The following is an 18,253-nucleotide window of genomic DNA, read 5'->3' as shown; positions in this document are numbered from 1 at the left end:
GCAAGGGTAAGTCAGTGTCCCTGTGAAGGGAAGCAGAGTGGCCTAGAAGTGCTTGAATGCGCAGCAGAAGGTCTCTGGAGATGGTGTTAGCCATGCTCGGGGAACCTACAGAAAGCTCTCCAACTTAAATAGGGGACTCTGCCCACCACATTTACCCTTAGCTCTAGCTCTAAAGGACAGAAAACTGGTTCCGTTTGCCAGGCCCTGTTTACTTATTCATAAAGGTAAGGCCCAACAATGGCATATAATTAGGACTACGGGGAAGGAGTAATAAATCCAGCGAGACTCTTTTTTTTTTTTTTTTTTTTTTGAGACGGAGTCTCGCTCTGTTGCCAGGCTGGAGTGCAGTGGCGCGATCTCGGCTCACTGCAACCTCCGCCTCCCTGGTTCAAGCAATTCTCCTGCCCTGCCTCAGCCTCCCGCGTAGCTGGGATTGCAAGCGCACACCACCGTGCCCAGCTAATTTTTGTATTTTTAGTAGAGATGGGGTTTCAGCATGTTGGCCAGGATGGTCTCGATCTCCTGACCTCATGATCCGCCCACCTCGGCCTCCCAAAGTGCTGGGATTACAGGTGTGAGCCACCGCGCCCGGCCCGCCAGCAAGACTCTTAAGTGAGAATATTTTTTTTTCTTGGAAACAGGGTTTCATTGTGTCATCCAGGCTGAGTGCAGTGGCACCATCCTAGCTCATCCTGCAGCCTTGAATTCCTGGGCTCAAGTGATCCTCCCACCTCAGCCTTCCCAGTAGCTAAGACAACAGGCATGTGCCACCACACCCGACTAATTTTTAATTTTTTTTTTTTTTTTTTTTTTTGTAGAGACAAAGTCTTGCTATGTCACCCACGCTGGTCTTGAGCACCTGGCCTTAAGCAACTCTCCTCCTTCAGTTTCCCAAAGTGCTGGGATTACAGGCGTGAGCCACTGCAGCTGGCCAATTTTAAAATTTAATAGGATGACATTCTTACAGGATCTCTTTTTAATCTTTGTTTTTAACTGCTATAACCTGTTATCTTGTATTTTCAAATTTGTGCTATTTCTCTTTTTGATGACAGCTATTGTCAAAAATATCTATTTTATTATTACTTTCAGAGAATCAGCTTTTGTCCTGGATATATAATCTTCATCATTTCATCAATTTGTGCTTTTCATTTGATTATTTCCTTCCATTAGTTTTATTCTACCTATAATTTTCCTTCAAGATATGACTTTTGCTTTTCCCTACAAATTTTGATATGTAATATTTTTATTACTTTTCAGCTCTAATCTACATTATGGTCTCCCTTTTTACCTAGGAGTTATTTAGAACTGTGTTAGACTTAGAAAAAAAAAAATTAACCAAATTCAGAGAACATGGTGTTTACGACGCCACTTTTTTGAATTTTCTTGAGCTTGGCTTTACAGCCTACTGGGCTAATAATTCTAAATCATAACCACGTGAAACTTTTCTTCAAATTAAGTCAAGACAATTCCATATGTAAAAGAATACATAAATCCTTTTAATTGAAAGAAATAAGGATGTAGAAAAGTTATTAAAATATGCGAACAAAGAAAATAGAAAATATGTTTCATTCACAAAAGGTGGAAGTGTTCTAGACAGCCGGTGGAATGATATGTGTGTGTGTGTGTCTGTGTGTACACACATGCTCACGCATGTTTGTGCATGTGTAAAAGAGCCCGGGGCAAGGAAGTGGTTGATGGCGTCACACAGATGTGAAGAGCATGACTGAGAGGATGCCCCTTTTAGTTGTGACGGGGAGTGGAGGGGTATGATGGTCTTACCTGTTTGTAGATCTGGTGATGTCAGAGTTTAAGATAACGTACAGTGTCAGGAGTCCTTGACGTCATTAAGTATGTGATATGGTTTCCCTGTGTCCCCACACAAATCGCATCTCAAATTATAATCCCCACATGTCAGAGGAGGGGCCTGGTGGGAGGTGATTGGATCACGGGGGCAGATTCCCCCTTGCTGTTCTCACGATAGTGAGTTGTCACAAGATCTGATGGTTTTAATGTGGCACTTCCCCCCCTCACTCTCTCTCTCTCATGCCGCCATGTGGTAATACATGCCTTGCTTCCCCTTCGCCTTTTGCCATGATTGTAAGTTTCCTGGGGCCTTCCCAGCCATGCGGAACTGTGAGTCAATTAAACCTCTTTCTTATAAATTACCCAGTCCCAGGCAGTTCTTTATTTCTTTACGGCAGTATGAAAGCAGACTAATACAATATGTATGCCCATAAAAGAACTGGAAGAGTTTTTTTGTTTGTTTGTTTTTGAGACAGAGTCTCGCTCTGTTGCCCAGGCTGGAGTGCAGTGGCGTGATCTCAGCTCACTGCAACCTCTGCCTCTGAGGTTCAAGTGATTCTCCTGCCTCAGCCTCCCGAGTAGTTGGGACTACAGGTGTGTACCACTACACTGAGCTAATTTTTTGGATTTTTAGTAAAGATGGGGTTTCACCGTGTTGGCCAGGATGGTCTCCATTTCCTGACCTCGTGATCTGCCCACCTAGCCCTCCCAAAGTGCTGGGATTACAGGTGTGAGCCACCACGCCCAGCTGGAAGAGATTATTTTTAAATGGTGTCCCTGAATTTAAAGGACAGTTGAAGGTGGATTTTACTTATTTCTACTAAGTCAGAGATACAGAAATTGAGGTAGAAGTGAAATCCCATGTCACAGCTGGCTCGTGGCAACTGATTGGATTGGAGTGGTGGGATTTGAGAGCAATTTCAAAGAAACAGAGAAAGAACGACATACGCTTCCAGAGGCATATTTATGTCAGGTCTAACGAAACTCAGATCAGAAGTAGGCATCTGATCGGATGGGAATGAAGAATGAAGCATTTCTCTCTGGCCTCTGTTTCTGGGATGTTTACCTGGCCCTTGAATTAGGACCCACACTTCTGGCAAGGGACATTCCAGCTGGGAGAGGCATAGACAGGGAGGCCCAGGAAGAAGCAGGTGTAACCACGTCAGCCTGTGCTCAGCAAAGGTGCCCAGTGAAGGGTGTTAAGTGCATTCATAGTGGCACACTTTTTCTGAGACAAGGAAACAGAAGTTGCATTCCAATGTCCACTCAGGGAACAGGCCCAGATGGGGCTGCCTGACACTAATGCTGCGGCATGGGCAGTAGGTGAAGCCATGTGTTGTGGGGATGGTAAGTTTCAGACTCAGACTGCACTGGAACTGCCTCCTGGCTCCACCACGGGAGCACCTATGGCACCTCCCTGAACCTGTAACTTCATCCATTCACCACAGACACCCACATCCACATCACAGGGTTCCAGGGGTAGAATGAGATGCTCTGTGCTAAAGCTTCTCAAAGGCTCCATTGCCTCCAAAGCCCCTGGCAGGTTTTGTTGAAAAGTAGGCCCTGACTCAGCAGGTCTTGGTGGGGAGGGCTGGGATTCTGCACTCCTAACAAGTTCCCCAGCAGGGAACCCCCTGCTCCAGGTCTCAGGACCCCACTTTGAGTTCAAGAGTCTGCAGCAGTGGTTGTCAGTGTTGGCTGCACATTGAAATGACTCTGGGAGCTTTAGAAAACACCGATGCCCTGCCCGGGCACAGTGGCTCACGCCTGTAATCCCAGCACTTTGCGAGGCCAAGGTGGGCAGATCACCTGAGGTCAGGAGTTCGAGACCAGCCTGGCCAACATGGTAAAACCCCATCTCTACTAAAAATACGAAAATTAGCCAAGCGTGGCGGCAGGTGCCTGTAATCCCGGCTACTTGGGAGGCTGAAGCAGAAGAATCACTTGAACCTGGGAGGCAGAGGTTGCAGTGAGCCGAGATTGCGCCACTGCACTCCAGCCTGGGCAATAAGAGCAAAACTCCGTCTCAAAAAAAAAAAAAAAAAAAGAAAGAGAAAAGAAAATACTGATGCCTTATCTCACCCTCAGATTCTCACTTAATTCTGAGATGTGGCCTGGGCACTTGGAGTTTTATAGACCTTTCCAGATGATTCTAACATACAGTCCAAGCTGGGAACCACCATCTCTGGGAGACTACCTGGTGCAAAACACCTTAGAAATCTGGACTCACATTTTTTTCAACTTTGTCATTGTTGTTTAAATTTATCCAAATTTTGTTTTTTAAATTTATTTCAGAAAACTATTAACCCCTTGAGGTGATGGATATTTCCTCAATCTAAAAAAATCAGAGCTGGAGATCAGGACTAGGAAACAAAAAGCACACTCTGGGGTCCAGGCACAAGCCCCATTGTGGACACCTGTTGGTTCAAATAAATACTCAAGAGGCCAGGCGCAGTGACTCACACCTGTAATCCCAGCTCTTTGGGAGGCTGGGGTGGGTGAATCACCTGAGGTCAGGAGTTTGAGACCAGCCTAGCCAACATGGTGAAACTCCGTCTCTACTCAAAATTCAAAATTTAGCTGGGCATTGTGACGCATGCCTGTAGTCCCAGCTACTCTGGAGGCTGAGGCAGGACAATCGCTTGAACCCGGGAGGTGGAGGTTGCAGTGGGCCGAGATCGCACCACTGCACTCCAACCTGGGCAACAGAGCGAGATCCATCTCAAAAAAATAAACAAATAAACAAATAAGATTTTAAAATAAGTACTCAAGAAACCGAAACGCAGCAGAGCCCCCTCTCCATTTCACACTGAAGATCGGGGCAAAGTCACAGACTATGGGGGAAATCAGCACTGTAAGTACAGGCTTGAAGTAGGTTATTCTACCTGTTGTGTTTGTTTTCAGGTTGGCAGCTGACCAATAATAATAATAATTACAATGTTATAAACACAAACACATTTATATCAAGGAATTTTTAAAAAAAACTCAATGCCCATTTTCTCTTATTTAATGGGTCCTAATCGACAAAAAAAAAAAGGTATTTGAGTCATGTTGTTAAAGAATCTGATTAAAAAGAATAAAGGAGGCCAGGCATGGTAGCTCATGCCTATAATCCCAGCACCTTGGGAGGCCGAGGCAGGAGGACTGCTTGATGCCAGGAGTTTGAGACCAGGCTGGGCAACATAGCAAGATCCTGTCTCTACAAAAAATAAATAAAAATTAGCCTGGCATGGTGGTGTGCACCTGTAGTCCCAGCCACTCAGAAGGCTGAGGAGGGAGGTTCATTTTTGCCCAGGAGGTCAAGGCTCAGTGAGCTAGGATTATGCCACTGTACTCTAGCCTGGGCAACAGAGTGAGACTCTATCTCAAAATAATATAAAATAAAATAAGCAATATCTGACAAAGCAGCCACACTGCATCAGCCAGAAAACTCTGGCAAAACCTACTGACTCCTTCAGACCTCAAGCTCCCCTCCAGGGACTCCACAGCTCCCAGCCCCAGCTCAAAAGCTAGAAGCACACTGCAGACCACATGTTCAGCTTGAGATGGCCCAGAGGGAGAGCTTATCAGCGAATCCGTATCAAAGTCTCATCCTTATTCTGGCAAACCGACTGCAAAAATGACTACAATTCTTCCCCTCCCTTTATCCACATCTCTTGTGGATACCCTGGAACCCTGCCCCTGCCATGGAAAACAAGCCGAGCCTGCCTGCTGGAGGATGAGAGACCAAATGGAGCAGCGATGAGTCCTCTCAGTTAAGACTGTTTTGGTCTTGCCATTCGCAGCTGACCACCAGCTGAATGCAGACGAATGAGCAAATCCAGCCTCCATCAGCTGAGACAGGCCACCCCCAGCAAAACATTTACAGTTGTAAACACCTATGAGGTTTTGTAGCTATTCATTAAGCAGCATGATTGTGGCCACAGATGACTGACACTCTTATATCAAAAACACATGGGGGCTGGGTGCAGTAGCTCATGCCTGCAATCACAGCACTTTGGGAGGCCAAGGTGGGTGGATCACTTGAGCTCAGGAGTTTGACACCAGCCTGGCCAACATGGTGCAACCCCGTCTCTACTAAAAACATAAAAATTAGTCGGGCGTGGTGGCGCATGCCTGTAATCCCAGCTAGTCAGGGGGCTGAGTCAGGAGAATCGCTTGAACCTTGGAGACGGAGGTTGCAGTGAGCTGATATCACACCACTGAACTCTAAACTGGGTGACAGAGTGAGACTCCAGCTCTAAACAGAAAAAACAAAAACAAACAAACAAAAAACACATGGGCCTCTCTACTGCTGCTAGACTCAGAGTGCTCCCCACCACAGTCAGCAGAAGAGGAAGAGGCAGACATTTGCCAGCCCACCCATCGCCAAGCCCATTTCAGCTGAGACTTCCTCTGACTCCAGCCCCTCGGACTCCCGGTCTAGCATTCTGCTCAATTTGGCCTCCTCGCCCCCTTTCTCACAGTTCAGAATTTGGAGATGCAACTAAAACACTAGAATACATGCCTCTATTTATTTATTTCTTTTCAAACACGGGTCTTGTTCTGTCGCCCAGCCTGGGGTGCAGTGGTGAAATCTCAACTCACTGCAACCTCCGCCTCCTGGGCTCAAGTGAGTCTCCTGCCTCAGCCTCCCTAGTAGCTGGGACTACAGGCGTCCACCACCATGCCTGGCTAATTTTTGTATTTTTTTAGAGATGGGCTTTCACCACGTTGCCCAGGCTGTTCTCAAACTCCTAGGGTCAAGTGATCTACCTGCCTCGGTGTCCCAAAGTGCTGGGATTACAGGAAGGAGCCACCATGCCCAGCCTAATATACATTCCTAAAAAGCAAAGCTTGTGCTTGCAGGCCCTCCACAAGCATACAGAGGTCTGAGGCCAGAATTCACTTTCTATGGTAACTAACAAGAACCAGAGAAGTCACTTTCTACGCTAGTCAGCCCGTTTCTGTGCACACGCATGCCATGAGCACCGAGGGCCGGTAAAGATGGAGGGCTGTTGCAACAACTGGATTCTCATTTTAGGGGAAAAGTGATTCTGGAGCTTATAAATCTTTCTGAAGCATTAAAATAAATAAATAAAAACAAAATTTTCTCACGTACATTTCAAGATAAAGCCTTGATCATCGCTATAAATCTATGAAAATTAAGTTGTAATTTTAAGCACCTCAAGAGTAAAGGGAAACACCCACACTGGGTGTGATGTGGGCTTTGCTGACCTAACAAAACAAACCAGTGGAGGGGCCTTTGGAAAACATCACCAAGAGACCCTGGAAATTTAAACACGCAGAAGCAGCCCAGGCGCGGTGGCTCACACCTGTAATCCCAGAACTTTGAGAGGCCAAGCAAGAGGATCGCTTGAAGTCAGGAGTTTGAGACCAGCCTGGCCATCATGGTGAAACCCCGTCTCTACTAAAAATACAAAAATTAGCCGGGCGTGGTGGCGCATGCCTGTAATCCTAGGTACTTGGGAGGTTGAGGCAGGAGATGCACTTGAACCCGGGAGGCGGAGGCTGCAGTGAGCAGAGATTGCGCCACTGCACTCCAGCCTGAGTGACAGCAAGACTCAGTCTCAAAAACAAATAAACACGAACATGCAGAAGCAGAATCTCATCAAGACAGGAGTGCAGTATTTTAAATTGAGCACGTATTTGGGCCTAATTAAGTCCAAGAGCTGTCTGACATCTAAACTGCCCTTCTGCAACAATTAAAACAACACACTCTGTGTGTTTTCACTGTCATCTCAAGAGCCGCCAAGGCCATAAAGGTGAACTTCAGGTGATAGTAAGTGGAAGAGAAGAATTAAGAAAAAGAATTATGGCAGCTTTCACTGCCTCAAGTCAGAGGGAACAAAACAACCATAAATCCAGAAGACATTGGGAGCAACCTTCGAATGTTATTGGGCAATTATCTGACAAATATTTACATGTTGCATATTAAATCATGCAATGCTTTTAGAGCAATAAATATTTTAGAAGGAAAATGGTGTGCTGAGCCACATCCAACATTCTACCAATCTCAGGAGGCAGGAGAGAATGCATTTTCTTAAACAAAACACATCTGACCCTTAGTTACCCAGACCAAATGGAATTCCTGTCAGCTCAGGCAAAGTTCCTTTCTTAAATGCCCAGAGACGAAGAGCTCAACAAGCATGTCCCAGAAAAGTTTAGACGCCTTTAGAGATCATTTCCTCCTGGAAAGCCGGCTGTGGGCTGTACCTGTGAGCTGTCATTCTGTCATTAATGCAATTACCCCTCCACCGCACCAAAGCTGTCTCGGCCTTCTTTAAGGTTTTCACTGCCACTAATCATGATAAGCTGGGAGACCAGGCTCCAACGAGGTTCCCACCCCAGTCTTTGCACCCCAGTCTTTGCACATACTGTTCCCTCCGTCTAACTCCTTTTTCCCCTAGATACCGTCTCCGCTCAAACGTCACCTGCTCTCTAAATGACCGTCCTATTTATAATTTCAGCCCTAAATGTCTGAATGCCTACATTACCCTTGCTCAGCTCTAGGTTCTGTAGGCTTGGATAAGAGGAGACAGAAAAGCCTCCCAGGGAAGGTGCCCTTAAACCAGGAGCCTGCAGGCAGTGAGGGGGTGAGCCATGCTGCCGTCGGGGAGACTGGACACCGTCATGCGAAAAGCAGTCCATCTCCCAGTTTCCTAGGTCTTAGCTAGCCGCTCTTCCTCTGCAAGTTCTTCTCGCTAAAAGGCTGGGACTCTCAAAGGCAGGGACTGCCGGATTCGGTTTTGAGTCTGCTAAAGTACCTAGCGGGGGCACCTAGTAGGTCTGCGGTAAACACTCCATTTACCACACAGCAGGGCATCGAGGCTTTGCCACACTTGATTCTTTCAGCTGTTTTTCAGGAAGATGGAGGCTGTTTGATCAACAGCCTTGAGAAGCTAATGAAAAGAATGGAGGCTCCTGCCTCGCTCCCCCCACTGACCCCCCAAAGCACAGAACACAGGCCCTGCTCCGTCTGATCCAAAGATGAAAGAATCTAGGGGTCTCTAAGTTAGCAGGCTATGTTCGGGCCTACATCATTATTTTACGTGACGCAGAGAAACGAAGTCTTCACTTCTGCTTTAATCAAGGGGGAAGAAAAGCAGAGAGAGAAAAAGCCTTGCCTGGCAGAAGACAAAAAAATGAAACAAAACAAAATAAAACTGGAAGGTGCTCTTTCCAAGCCAAGAGAAGGCAGGCAAATGAGAAACAAGATGGTAAACACAAGCCTGGGGCCAGGCCTTCTCAGAGCCTTGTGGGCACTAAGCCATTTTATGCTCACATCCTAAGAGGAGAGGCTGCCGTTATCCCTATTTTACAGATGAGGAAACTGAGGCAGAGAGCTGCTGCAGCCTCCCTGCCTCTCTGCTGTGTGGCCGGGACACTCAGTCTGTTAGGCTCGAGCCCCTAGGGATGGTTTACGTTGCTGTCAGTTTTCTTCAATGCAGCTGTTTTCAAACATTTATGTTTTGCCCCTAAAGGAAACATTATATAAAGCTGAGCCCAGTGGTGCCCTAGAGTGGGGACCGGGCGAGCCAGGCCCCTCCTGTGCCCATTCCAGCCCACTGGAGACCACCAGGTTGCCCAGCACAGGGGGAGAGACCCACCCCACCTGTTCCTTTATGAGCTTGGTGAGGCTTCCTTTAAAGCTGGCCCCCATACGGGCTTCCAGAAAGCAAGGTTTCTGATACACACATCTGGGCCTGAAAACTCAGTTAAACCAAATGTAGAACTTGAGAAGCAGGCCCTAGGACTTCGGGTGGGGCTCCAAGCCCTAATCACATGCCAGCCAGGGCATGTGTCGCCGGGGCTGGGCGAGGAGGCATTGCAAGGGGAACGGCAGCAGGAACTACAGGGCTCCAGGTGATGCTACCTACGGGGACCCCACCTCAGGTCTCACTGTCTAACGCATGAAAAGCACAGACCCTTCCTCCAAGTGCAAATGTTGTGTGATATGGTTTGGCTGTGTCCCCACCAAATCTCATCTTGAATTCCCACGTGTTGTGGGAGGGACCCGGTGGGAGGTAATTGAATCACGGGGGCAATGTAGTACAAGCTGAAAGTGACATTCGAGGGCTTCTCATCCACCTAAGCCCAGCCCAAACCACAGTCAGGGCAAACCACCTGCCCCACCCACTGCAGAATAAACCAAAGGCACAAGGTCACCCGGGTCCCCAAGTCAAAGCACATGTTTTCTGTCAGCTGCAGGCTCCTGAGCAAAAAGCATTTGCATTCGTGCTAGGCTGCATCTGCAGATACCACGGACCTTGGGGAATATAAAAATCAGGTGAGAACGCTGCCATTTGCCCACTGAACACAGACTATTGGGGACTTGGCCACCGTGGTCACTCTGTAGTTTTCCCTTTAAGTGCTTTGCTTGGTGGAAGGTGTTCCACCAGCCAGTCCTTCGCAGGTCTTCTTAAGCCAACTTTTTTCTTTTCTTTTCTAAACATCTCTTGCTTTCTCTGAGTCTGGTCATAACGAACGGATAGCCTGTGCCTGCCTCCACGCCGCCTGCCCTACCCGGGTGGATGCCTGCGGCTCTGGGGCGCTCCCCAGGCCCTGCCTCTGGGAAGCCCCGGCTGGCACTGGCTCGCGGAGGTGACCCTACGGACAGACCAGTCAGAGATCACGTTGGCTGGTCGCGGCGCGGGCCACAAGGCTCAGCGGAGGTGGGGTAGGGGACCAAGCTGTCCCGGCGAGGGAAGAAACTGTTGCTTCCAAATCATTGCGGCTGGAGGGGCCGATGTGCGCCCCAGCGTGTTAGGACAAGGGTGGCGCGAAGGGCCCAGGGGACAAATGGGGGGCTGGGCAGGAGGGGCCGTCTCCTGCAGGCAAGGAGGAATGGTGCCCTGCCAGGGACCTGGGGAAAGGTAACGGTCAGGAGGGGACCGGGCCGCAAGAAGCCAATCCTGGATTGCAGCGCGGGCCGCCAGCGCGAATTCAGTCAGGAGGTCCCCGGCGGCCAGTAAACGAGAAGGGGATGCGGTGAGGACGACGGACTGGCGTTTCCTGCCGCGCTGCCACCTTGGGCAGAGCAAACTGCTCCCTCCCCGCACCGCGTCCCCCAGCCTGGGACGGGGAGGCCACCCAGGTCACCCCGCACACCGCGCGCCGGGAGGCGGCTGAGTGACCGAGGGACCCGTCCGGAGCCAGGACCTGGGAGGCGCGGAGATGTGGTGGGGAGGAGGGGAGCGGGGGCAGTGCGGGGGCTCAAATCCTATGGGGACGCCCGCTTACCCGGCCGTTGCGGTCAGTCTCCTGCGCCTCCTCGACGCTCACTCCCCGCCGCACCAGCGTCCGCAGCAGCCCCACGTTGTTGGCGCAGGCGGCGCGCAGGAGGGTCGCCGCCTCCGGGACGCCCTCCGGGACGCTCTCCGCGCTCTCGACGCCGTGCTCCTCCTCGTCCTCGAAAGGGTAGAAAGAGTCGTCCGAGGCGATGCTGCGGGTGTCGGGCAGACTCGAGAAGTCCTCAAACTCTTCGTAGTCAGCGGGGTCCTCCTCGACCTGCGCGCCCCGGGGTGCGGACGGCGGTGGCGGGGTCATGCAGCGCGCCCCGCCGCCCTCCGGCCCGGTCCCGGCCAGCAGCACCATGCCGGCGGCCGGGGCGCGGGCCGGGGGCCGGGGCGCGGGCAGGAAGAGCGGGACGCGGGGCGCGCGCCGAGGTCCCCGCTTCTCGCTTCTGCGTCCCCAGAGAAGCCGTGGCCCGCGCGCTCCAGCTCGGCGGAAACCGGCACCAGGCGGCTGCGCTCAACGAAAAAAGTCTCGGGAGGCTGAGCGAGCCCCTGGGGTGGGCGGGACCGCGGGGGCTTTCCAAGGCGGGGCGGGGCGGGGCGCGGGGACACGCCTTCCCCGGGGCCTTCCCCTGGGGCCCCGTCCTGGCCAGAGTTCAGAGCCAGGCAGGCGCTCTCTCGACCGCGGGGACGGGGCACATGGCAGCGTTGCCCCAGAGCTGGGGACAGCTGGCGCAAGAGAAGCAGAAGCAATCACTAAAGAAGCCGAACCCGAGTCGCGGGCGGCGAGCGGCCCCGCTCCTCCCTCCGCCGGCCCGCGGGATGGGGGCCGGGGCGGAGCCGGCCTCTGGCTTCGGGAACCTCGGACCCCTGGAGCAGGCCCCCGGCGAGGGCGTCGGGCCCCTGGCCGGGGTGGGACCAGTTTCTCCCGCCGCTTCGGGGGTGCCGAGCGGGTTTTCTCCCTTCGGGGGATCCCGGGCTTCGGGGCTGACTCCACCCTGCCGCGGCCGCTTGGAGGCCGGGGAATCCCCGGGGCGCTTGGCGGGCGGAGGACCCGGGCGCGGGAGCGGAGCCGCCCACCTGGGACCTGTGCCCGGGGAGCGCTGCGGGCCGGGCCGCTCTGAACTGGGGGCCGTCGGCTGCCGTGGGGGAGTCCCAGCCCGGAAGGGAGGACGATCCTCAGAATCCCCGGGTCTCGCAGAACCGGGGCCGGCCGTGGCTTGAGGGTTGGTCAAACCCTGGGATTGGGAGCGGGGTGTTCCGGAACCTCAGGGAGCATCTGGGTGGGAACGGACGGCGAGGAGCTCCCCGTCCCCACGCCTGGCCTGTGTCACGTGCTGGGATCTGCGGACTCAGCCCCGAAGGCTGCGACTGGGCGCTGACCCCGCGTCTGGCTGCCCAAGAGAGCAGGGCCGCGGGCGACAGCCGCAGTCCAGGCCCAGAGCCCCTCTGGCCCGGCATTGCCCTCTCCCCGTCAGTCCTGGCCTCGGGGATGAGCGGGGAGGAGGAGGGCGTGTGAGGATTTGCCACGGGGAGCCCTTGACTTCGGGGTAGGAAGCGTCGTGAGCCAATCTTGAGGGAAGGTCTGTGCGCAAAGGCGCGGTGGTGCGCTCGCGCTCGCGCCCGTCGCAGGTCAAAGACTGCGGAGGCCACCAGCCCTGTGTCCCCCTAGCCTCCTTCCTTCCTTTTTTTCCCCAGATCTTGACAGTTTGTCCACCAGCTGCCAGCCAGTGGGAGGCCCTCGCGGCCCCAAGGTGAACAAAGCTAGGCTGGCGCAGCCGCTGGGGACAAGGCTTGAGGCCCACGTGCCGCTGGGCAAGCTGAGGGGCACGAGGGCACCGAATCCAAAACAGCCGTGGGGGGTGTAGGCTGTGGACAGGTTTAAACTGCGAAGCCGCTCGAGCCCTCGTGTCACACCGCACTGGCCCGACCCGCTGTCCTGGTCGCCTGGTCTTCCAGTGTCTCCAGCAGGAGCCAAAGGGCCTGCTGCTGGCCCAGGACCCGGCATCTGCAGGGCCCCGGAGGGTGGGGCGCGCGGGAGCAGCCATTTCTGGGGAAGACGCCCTCGCACCTGGGCGGCTCTGAGCGAGCAGCGAAGTGAGCCTCGCTGGCCTCCTTCTCTACTCCGGGGATTCTTTCTGCAACCAAAAATAGCCCCCAGATTACAGTAAACTCTCTACCTTTTTGGGTAACTGACCACAGTTTGCATCAATTCCCACTGGGAATTTCCCCTTTCAAGGTTGAGGGTTGTTTCCAAAGGCCTGGGGTATTTACAATTTGAAGTGCCCCCTGAGGGCTGAGTTAGGTTTGCTGGACCCACTGTCCTCCCAGGGAGAGCACTGCGTCACTTTACAGCAAGAGTCCCGGCTGCGCGTCACCAAGGCCCAGGTGGACAGGGCCAGGTCCTGAGAGGGGAGCACCACGCAGCCTTTTCTGGCCTCCCGCAGGCGATTGGTGCTCACTGACCGCGTCACGCAGCAAGGGAATAGAGGTTTTTTCTTCAGAGTTTACCACTTCCTTTTCTTCCTTAGAAATTTGAGTCCAAATAGCATTTGAATGTGTTTCCCCTTCAATATAAACTAAAATGTCATCGTCTGCTTCAAAGAAGAACTATCGTTTATAAGTGGTCCGATTCAGGATGCAAGCTGATCATTTTTCTGTCTTTTAAAAATAAACCGCTAAGAAGAAACAATAAATAAAAAATAAAATATGCTTCTTTTACAACAAAGACAGTAGAGTATGGACATCTCTGGAAGATGGGCTAAAAGAAACACAAAATCAGCCGGGCGCGGTGGCTCGCGCCTGTAATCCCAGCATTTTGGGAGGCCGAGGCGGGCGGATCACGAGGTCAGGAGATGGAGACCATCCTGGCTAACACGGAACAGGGCGTGGTGGCGGGCGCCTGTAGCCCCCGCTACTCGGGAGGCTGAGGCTGGAGAATGGCGTGAACCTGGGAGGCGGAGCTTGCAGTGAGCCAAGATTGTGCCACTGCACTCCAGCCTGGGCGACAGAGCGAGACTGCGTCTCAAAAACAAAACAAAACACCAAAAAAAAAAAAAAAGACACAAAATCAGGCATAGGCATTTTTAGTAAAGCCAACATTTATTATGTATACAAAATCTGCATTGGTAGGAGAAAGTAGCTTATCAAAACTGCCGACTCAGGGTAACTTTTAAATTAATAACATTCTGAGGCCAGGTGTGGTGGCTGGCTCACGCCTGTAATTTCAATACTTTGGGAGGTTGAGTCTAACGGATCTCTTGAGCCCCAGGGGTTCAAGACCAACCTGGGCAACATGGTGAAACCCCATCTCTGCAAAACATACAAAATATAGCCTAGTGTCGTGGCGTGTGCCTGCAGTCCCAGCTACTTGGGGGAGAAGTTGAGGCTGCAATGAGCCCTGATGGTGCTGCTGCACTCCGGCCTGGGCAACAGAGTGGGACCCTGTCTCAAAACAAAAAGAGAAGTTCTGAGAAATTATATTTTATCCAACTGTCAAGTTTCAATGAATTATTTTGTTATGATTTTGAAAGATATACAAAGCGATTACACAATTTGTTCATTCAGTTCAATAATTTGTGTTTGGACCGTTTTTTAAAAATTCAGTAGTAGCTCAGTTATATGTCTGTAACATGCCTTTCAAAATTACAAGCAGTATGTTTATCTTGAAGAGAGAGAAAACTGCACGCACCTATAGGGCCCGCCCCACCTTGGTTTGGAAGGAGGGAGGCAGGGGGAACCTAATGGTGGAGGAGCACACAAGTGCACCATAGTGTTCATAAAATAACCAGCTCCAGCACTTTGGGAGGCCAAGGTGGGCAGATCACTTGAGGTCAGGAGTTCGAGACCAACCTGGCCAACATGGTGAAACCCCATCTCTACTAAAAATACAAAAATTAGCCAGATGTGGTGCTGCACGCCTATAGTCCCCACTACTCGGGAGGCTAAGGCAGGAGAATTGCTTGAACCTCAGAGGCAGAGGTTGCAGTGAGCCGAGATTGTGCCAATGTACTCCAGCCTGGGTGGCAAGGTGAGACTCCATCCCCCACCAAAGAAGAAAATAAAATAACCAGCTCCCAACTCCGAAGGCTAAATGAAGAACTGAACGAGAGAGTGATTTAAAACCTTCTCACATTGTCTGGAATTTAGCAACAGTGTTAACTTTCGTTAGTATGAAAATTAAAGTATCCATTCGCCTTGATATAAATTGTTCTGTAGGACCTGCTTCTCCAGATTCATTGCCTTATTTGCTGAGAGAGCTAGCCCAGGTGAAGTGAATGAGAAATGCGTATAGAAGGCAGTGCAGCTTGGGGTAAAGACCAGATAGTGATATCAGACAGACTGGCTTCCAATTATGGCTTTACCACTGCTAAGTTACAATGATAATAGTTGCAGATTTTGAATGTCTGTTACTGTAGGGGTAACAATCTCCTATTCTTGATGTTTAGGGTATTTCCAGCGTTTTCCTCAGTGGACACAAATGCACCCTTGTCCAGATATTTCCTCAGAAAAACATCCCACCTCAAGTGGCTTGAGCTTTTTAAACCCCAGTATTATGTGTAAAAATTGTTCTCAGTGAGAGAGACTGGGAGAGCCAGACCTTGAGCTCAGATAGGAAGACTCAGGGCTGTAAAGATCCTACTTGTCTTCATACTGTTCTAGAAACGACATGACCAAATTCCTGTGTGAATTCTTGGAGGGGAACGAGACAACACTAATCTAAAGTAGAGCTCATGAGACAACAACCGTCTGATAATTTCTTTTGCTGCTGTTGTTTTCGTTGTCATTGACTAAAGCTTTCCAGAGTTAGTTTCTGTTACTAGCAACTAAAACTCAGTTCAGCAAAACAGCATATTAAGAAAAAAAACTCGGCCCAGCGCAGTGGCTCACGCCTGTAATCCCAGCACAAAAAGAAAGGAGAGAAAGAGAAAGAAAGAAGGAAGGGAGGAAGGAAGGAAGGAAGGAAGGAAGGAAGGAAGGAAGGAAGGAAGGAAGGAAAGAAAAGAAAAGAGAAAAGAAAAGCTAAATGGGGAAAAAAACATTAATTGCAGAAAAGACATTAATTATGCTGCTTCTGACAAGTGGTTAGGATGATAGCCAAAATGTATAGAGAATTCACAAACCAAGAAGGAAAAGCTGAGCATATTTATTAATTAGTTTAGCCCCTGTTGTTCCATAGTGAGGGAAACACAGCTCATTACAATAAGACTCATTCGCTTGACTTAGGTGGCTGAGGGGAAACTGTGCCAGGAGGCGTGGGCTCTGCCTTCTTCAGCGAGTGGGCTGAGTGGTAGCTATAGTTAAAGGGAAACAGGCCAATCCTTGAAGTTGGACGCCAGAGAAGAAAATGAGGGTCTGGGGTCAGCCCGGGGCTGGAGAGGGGACCTTAAGGCTCGGCTTCACAAAGGCCGGATGCTTTGTTTCTCAGTACCACCTTCCTCTCAGTCATCTTCTCAAAAGACAGAGCTGGAAGGTGCTCATGAGCTGAGGTTTGTAACAGGCTCCTCCAGCTCTCCCACTGCCTACGAGAGAAGAAGTGAGTGGGGAATGGGACATCTCTTAGTCACTCATTTTTTAAAAAACAGTTTTAAAACACTCATGTTTTTAAAAACCAAAATGATTTGTTTTGGAGTTTTTGCAAATTTCTCTGAGTTGATTCCCACACTCGTGGGGGCAACCTAGAGTGTCCTGAAGTCAATCTGCGGAATCGCTAGGCCAGATTACCTTTCTCATCAGTTTAGGAATATAAAGAAAGGTCTCTGTGTATTTCTGGATCTCCCTATTAAAGAGATTAGTTGCTGTTTGGGCCTCACTCCATTCAATTGACAGCAACTAGATCCCTCCTGTTATAATCTCAATTCATGTAACCATTTCGGAACTTCAGCTTCTTTTAAGGAAGTTTTCTGCCTTTGTGGTTAAATATCTAGAAGTAAATGCATGTGTGCACTTAACTGCCAGTTCTGCACCTTTTTCGTGCTCTGCATGGGATTAGCAATGGTAGGGTATCACTAGAAAATCTATGCCTACTCTAAGGACAAAAGGCCTTGGGTCTTTTGCCAACGGAACCTTTTATTCAACAGAATAAATGTGGTTGGATTTACAAGGCCAGTTGAGGGAGTCCTGTGAGGTGAGAACCTATTAAAAGACCTACTCATTGGCCAGGTGCGGTGGCTCACGCCTGTAATCCCAGCACTTTGGGAGGCTGAGGTGGGCAGATCATGAGGTCAGGAGTTTGAGACCAGCCTGGCTAACATGGTGAAACCCCATCTCTACTAAAAATACAAAAATTAGCCGGGCGTGGTGACACGTGCCTGTAATCCCAGCTACTTGGGAGGCTGGGGCAGGAGAATTGCTTGAACCCAGGAGGTGCAGGTTGCAGTGACCTGAGATCGTGCCACTGTAGCCCAGCCTGGGCAACAGAGCGAGACTCCATCTCAAAAAAAAAAAAAAAAAAAAAAGACCTACTAATCGAGGGCTTCCCTATGACCCACCCTGATGGCCCTCCCCGAAGTGAAGGAGAAACTCCACCCTTTTCCCTATCACTTCCCCTATTACATGCCCCTATAATCACTCTTACTGCCCTGCTTTCCAATACGTTTTTGCAAAACTATGTTCCTTTGTAAGCTGACAGTTTGCCAAGAGCAGGAACCAGGTCTCGTTAATTTCTTTTTGAATCCCCAGCATCTAAAAGGATGCCTCACCATCTTGGTTGATGTTCAACAGATGTGTTAAACAAAAGAGAGGGCGATGCCTGCTAGACCCAGCTCTGCTGCATCTTGGAGCCTTCTGAATGTACACAAGGTCAGCACAGAGCAGCTGATCACCAGGAATCTGAGCTTTCTTTAGCCACTTACACTTCAAAGTCTTTGTATCTTCAGGATTTTTTTAAAAACCTCCTGCCATAGGTAGGTAAATATGGGACTCAGGAGGATACTCAGATTCTGTGTCAGCTTCTGAGGATCAATAGCCCTCTGTAAAGATGGATTCATACCTTAGCATGTGTAAAACTGCCAGACTGAGACTTCAGGGACACCAAGCAAGGGGACTGGAGCTGATAGAGGCAGCACCTTGTGAACCAGGAGGGATGGGGGCATCGTGCCTGGCTCTCAGCTGAGACCAGTGTGCTTAATGCCAGGCCTACAAGTTGCCACCCCATCCTCTCCCTAACTGAGCATAAATTCAGTCAGCAAAGCAAAGCCTAAATCAGGATTTCA

The 18,253-nt window shown here is 50.5% G+C and overlaps 1 protein-coding gene across 2 annotated transcripts in view; it reads right to left on the bottom strand.

Moving 5' to 3' along the window:
* Positions 1–11,797, bottom strand: part of ANKRD33B (ankyrin repeat domain 33B) — a 105,865-nt gene extending 94,068 nt beyond the window's left edge. The window contains exon 1 of one of the 2 annotated variants that reach the window (XM_003263163.2): positions 11,047–11,797. In XM_003263163.2, coding sequence (XP_003263211.1) covers positions 11,047–11,400 — 354 coding nt within the window. In that variant the 5' untranslated portion in view covers positions 11,401–11,797. The remainder of the gene's footprint in view (positions 1–11,046) is intronic. The other variant, XM_030813909.1, reaches the window with a different exon arrangement.
* Positions 11,798–18,253: the final 6,456 nt, after the last annotated feature.

The sequence above is a fragment of the Nomascus leucogenys genome, chromosome 6 (genome assembly GCF_006542625.1).
Source record: "Nomascus leucogenys isolate Asia chromosome 6, Asia_NLE_v1, whole genome shotgun sequence".
NCBI lineage: Eukaryota > Metazoa > Chordata > Mammalia > Primates > Hylobatidae > Nomascus > Nomascus leucogenys.
Note: the sequence above shows the minus strand (reverse complement) of the source record. Positions and strands in the feature narration are given on the sequence as shown.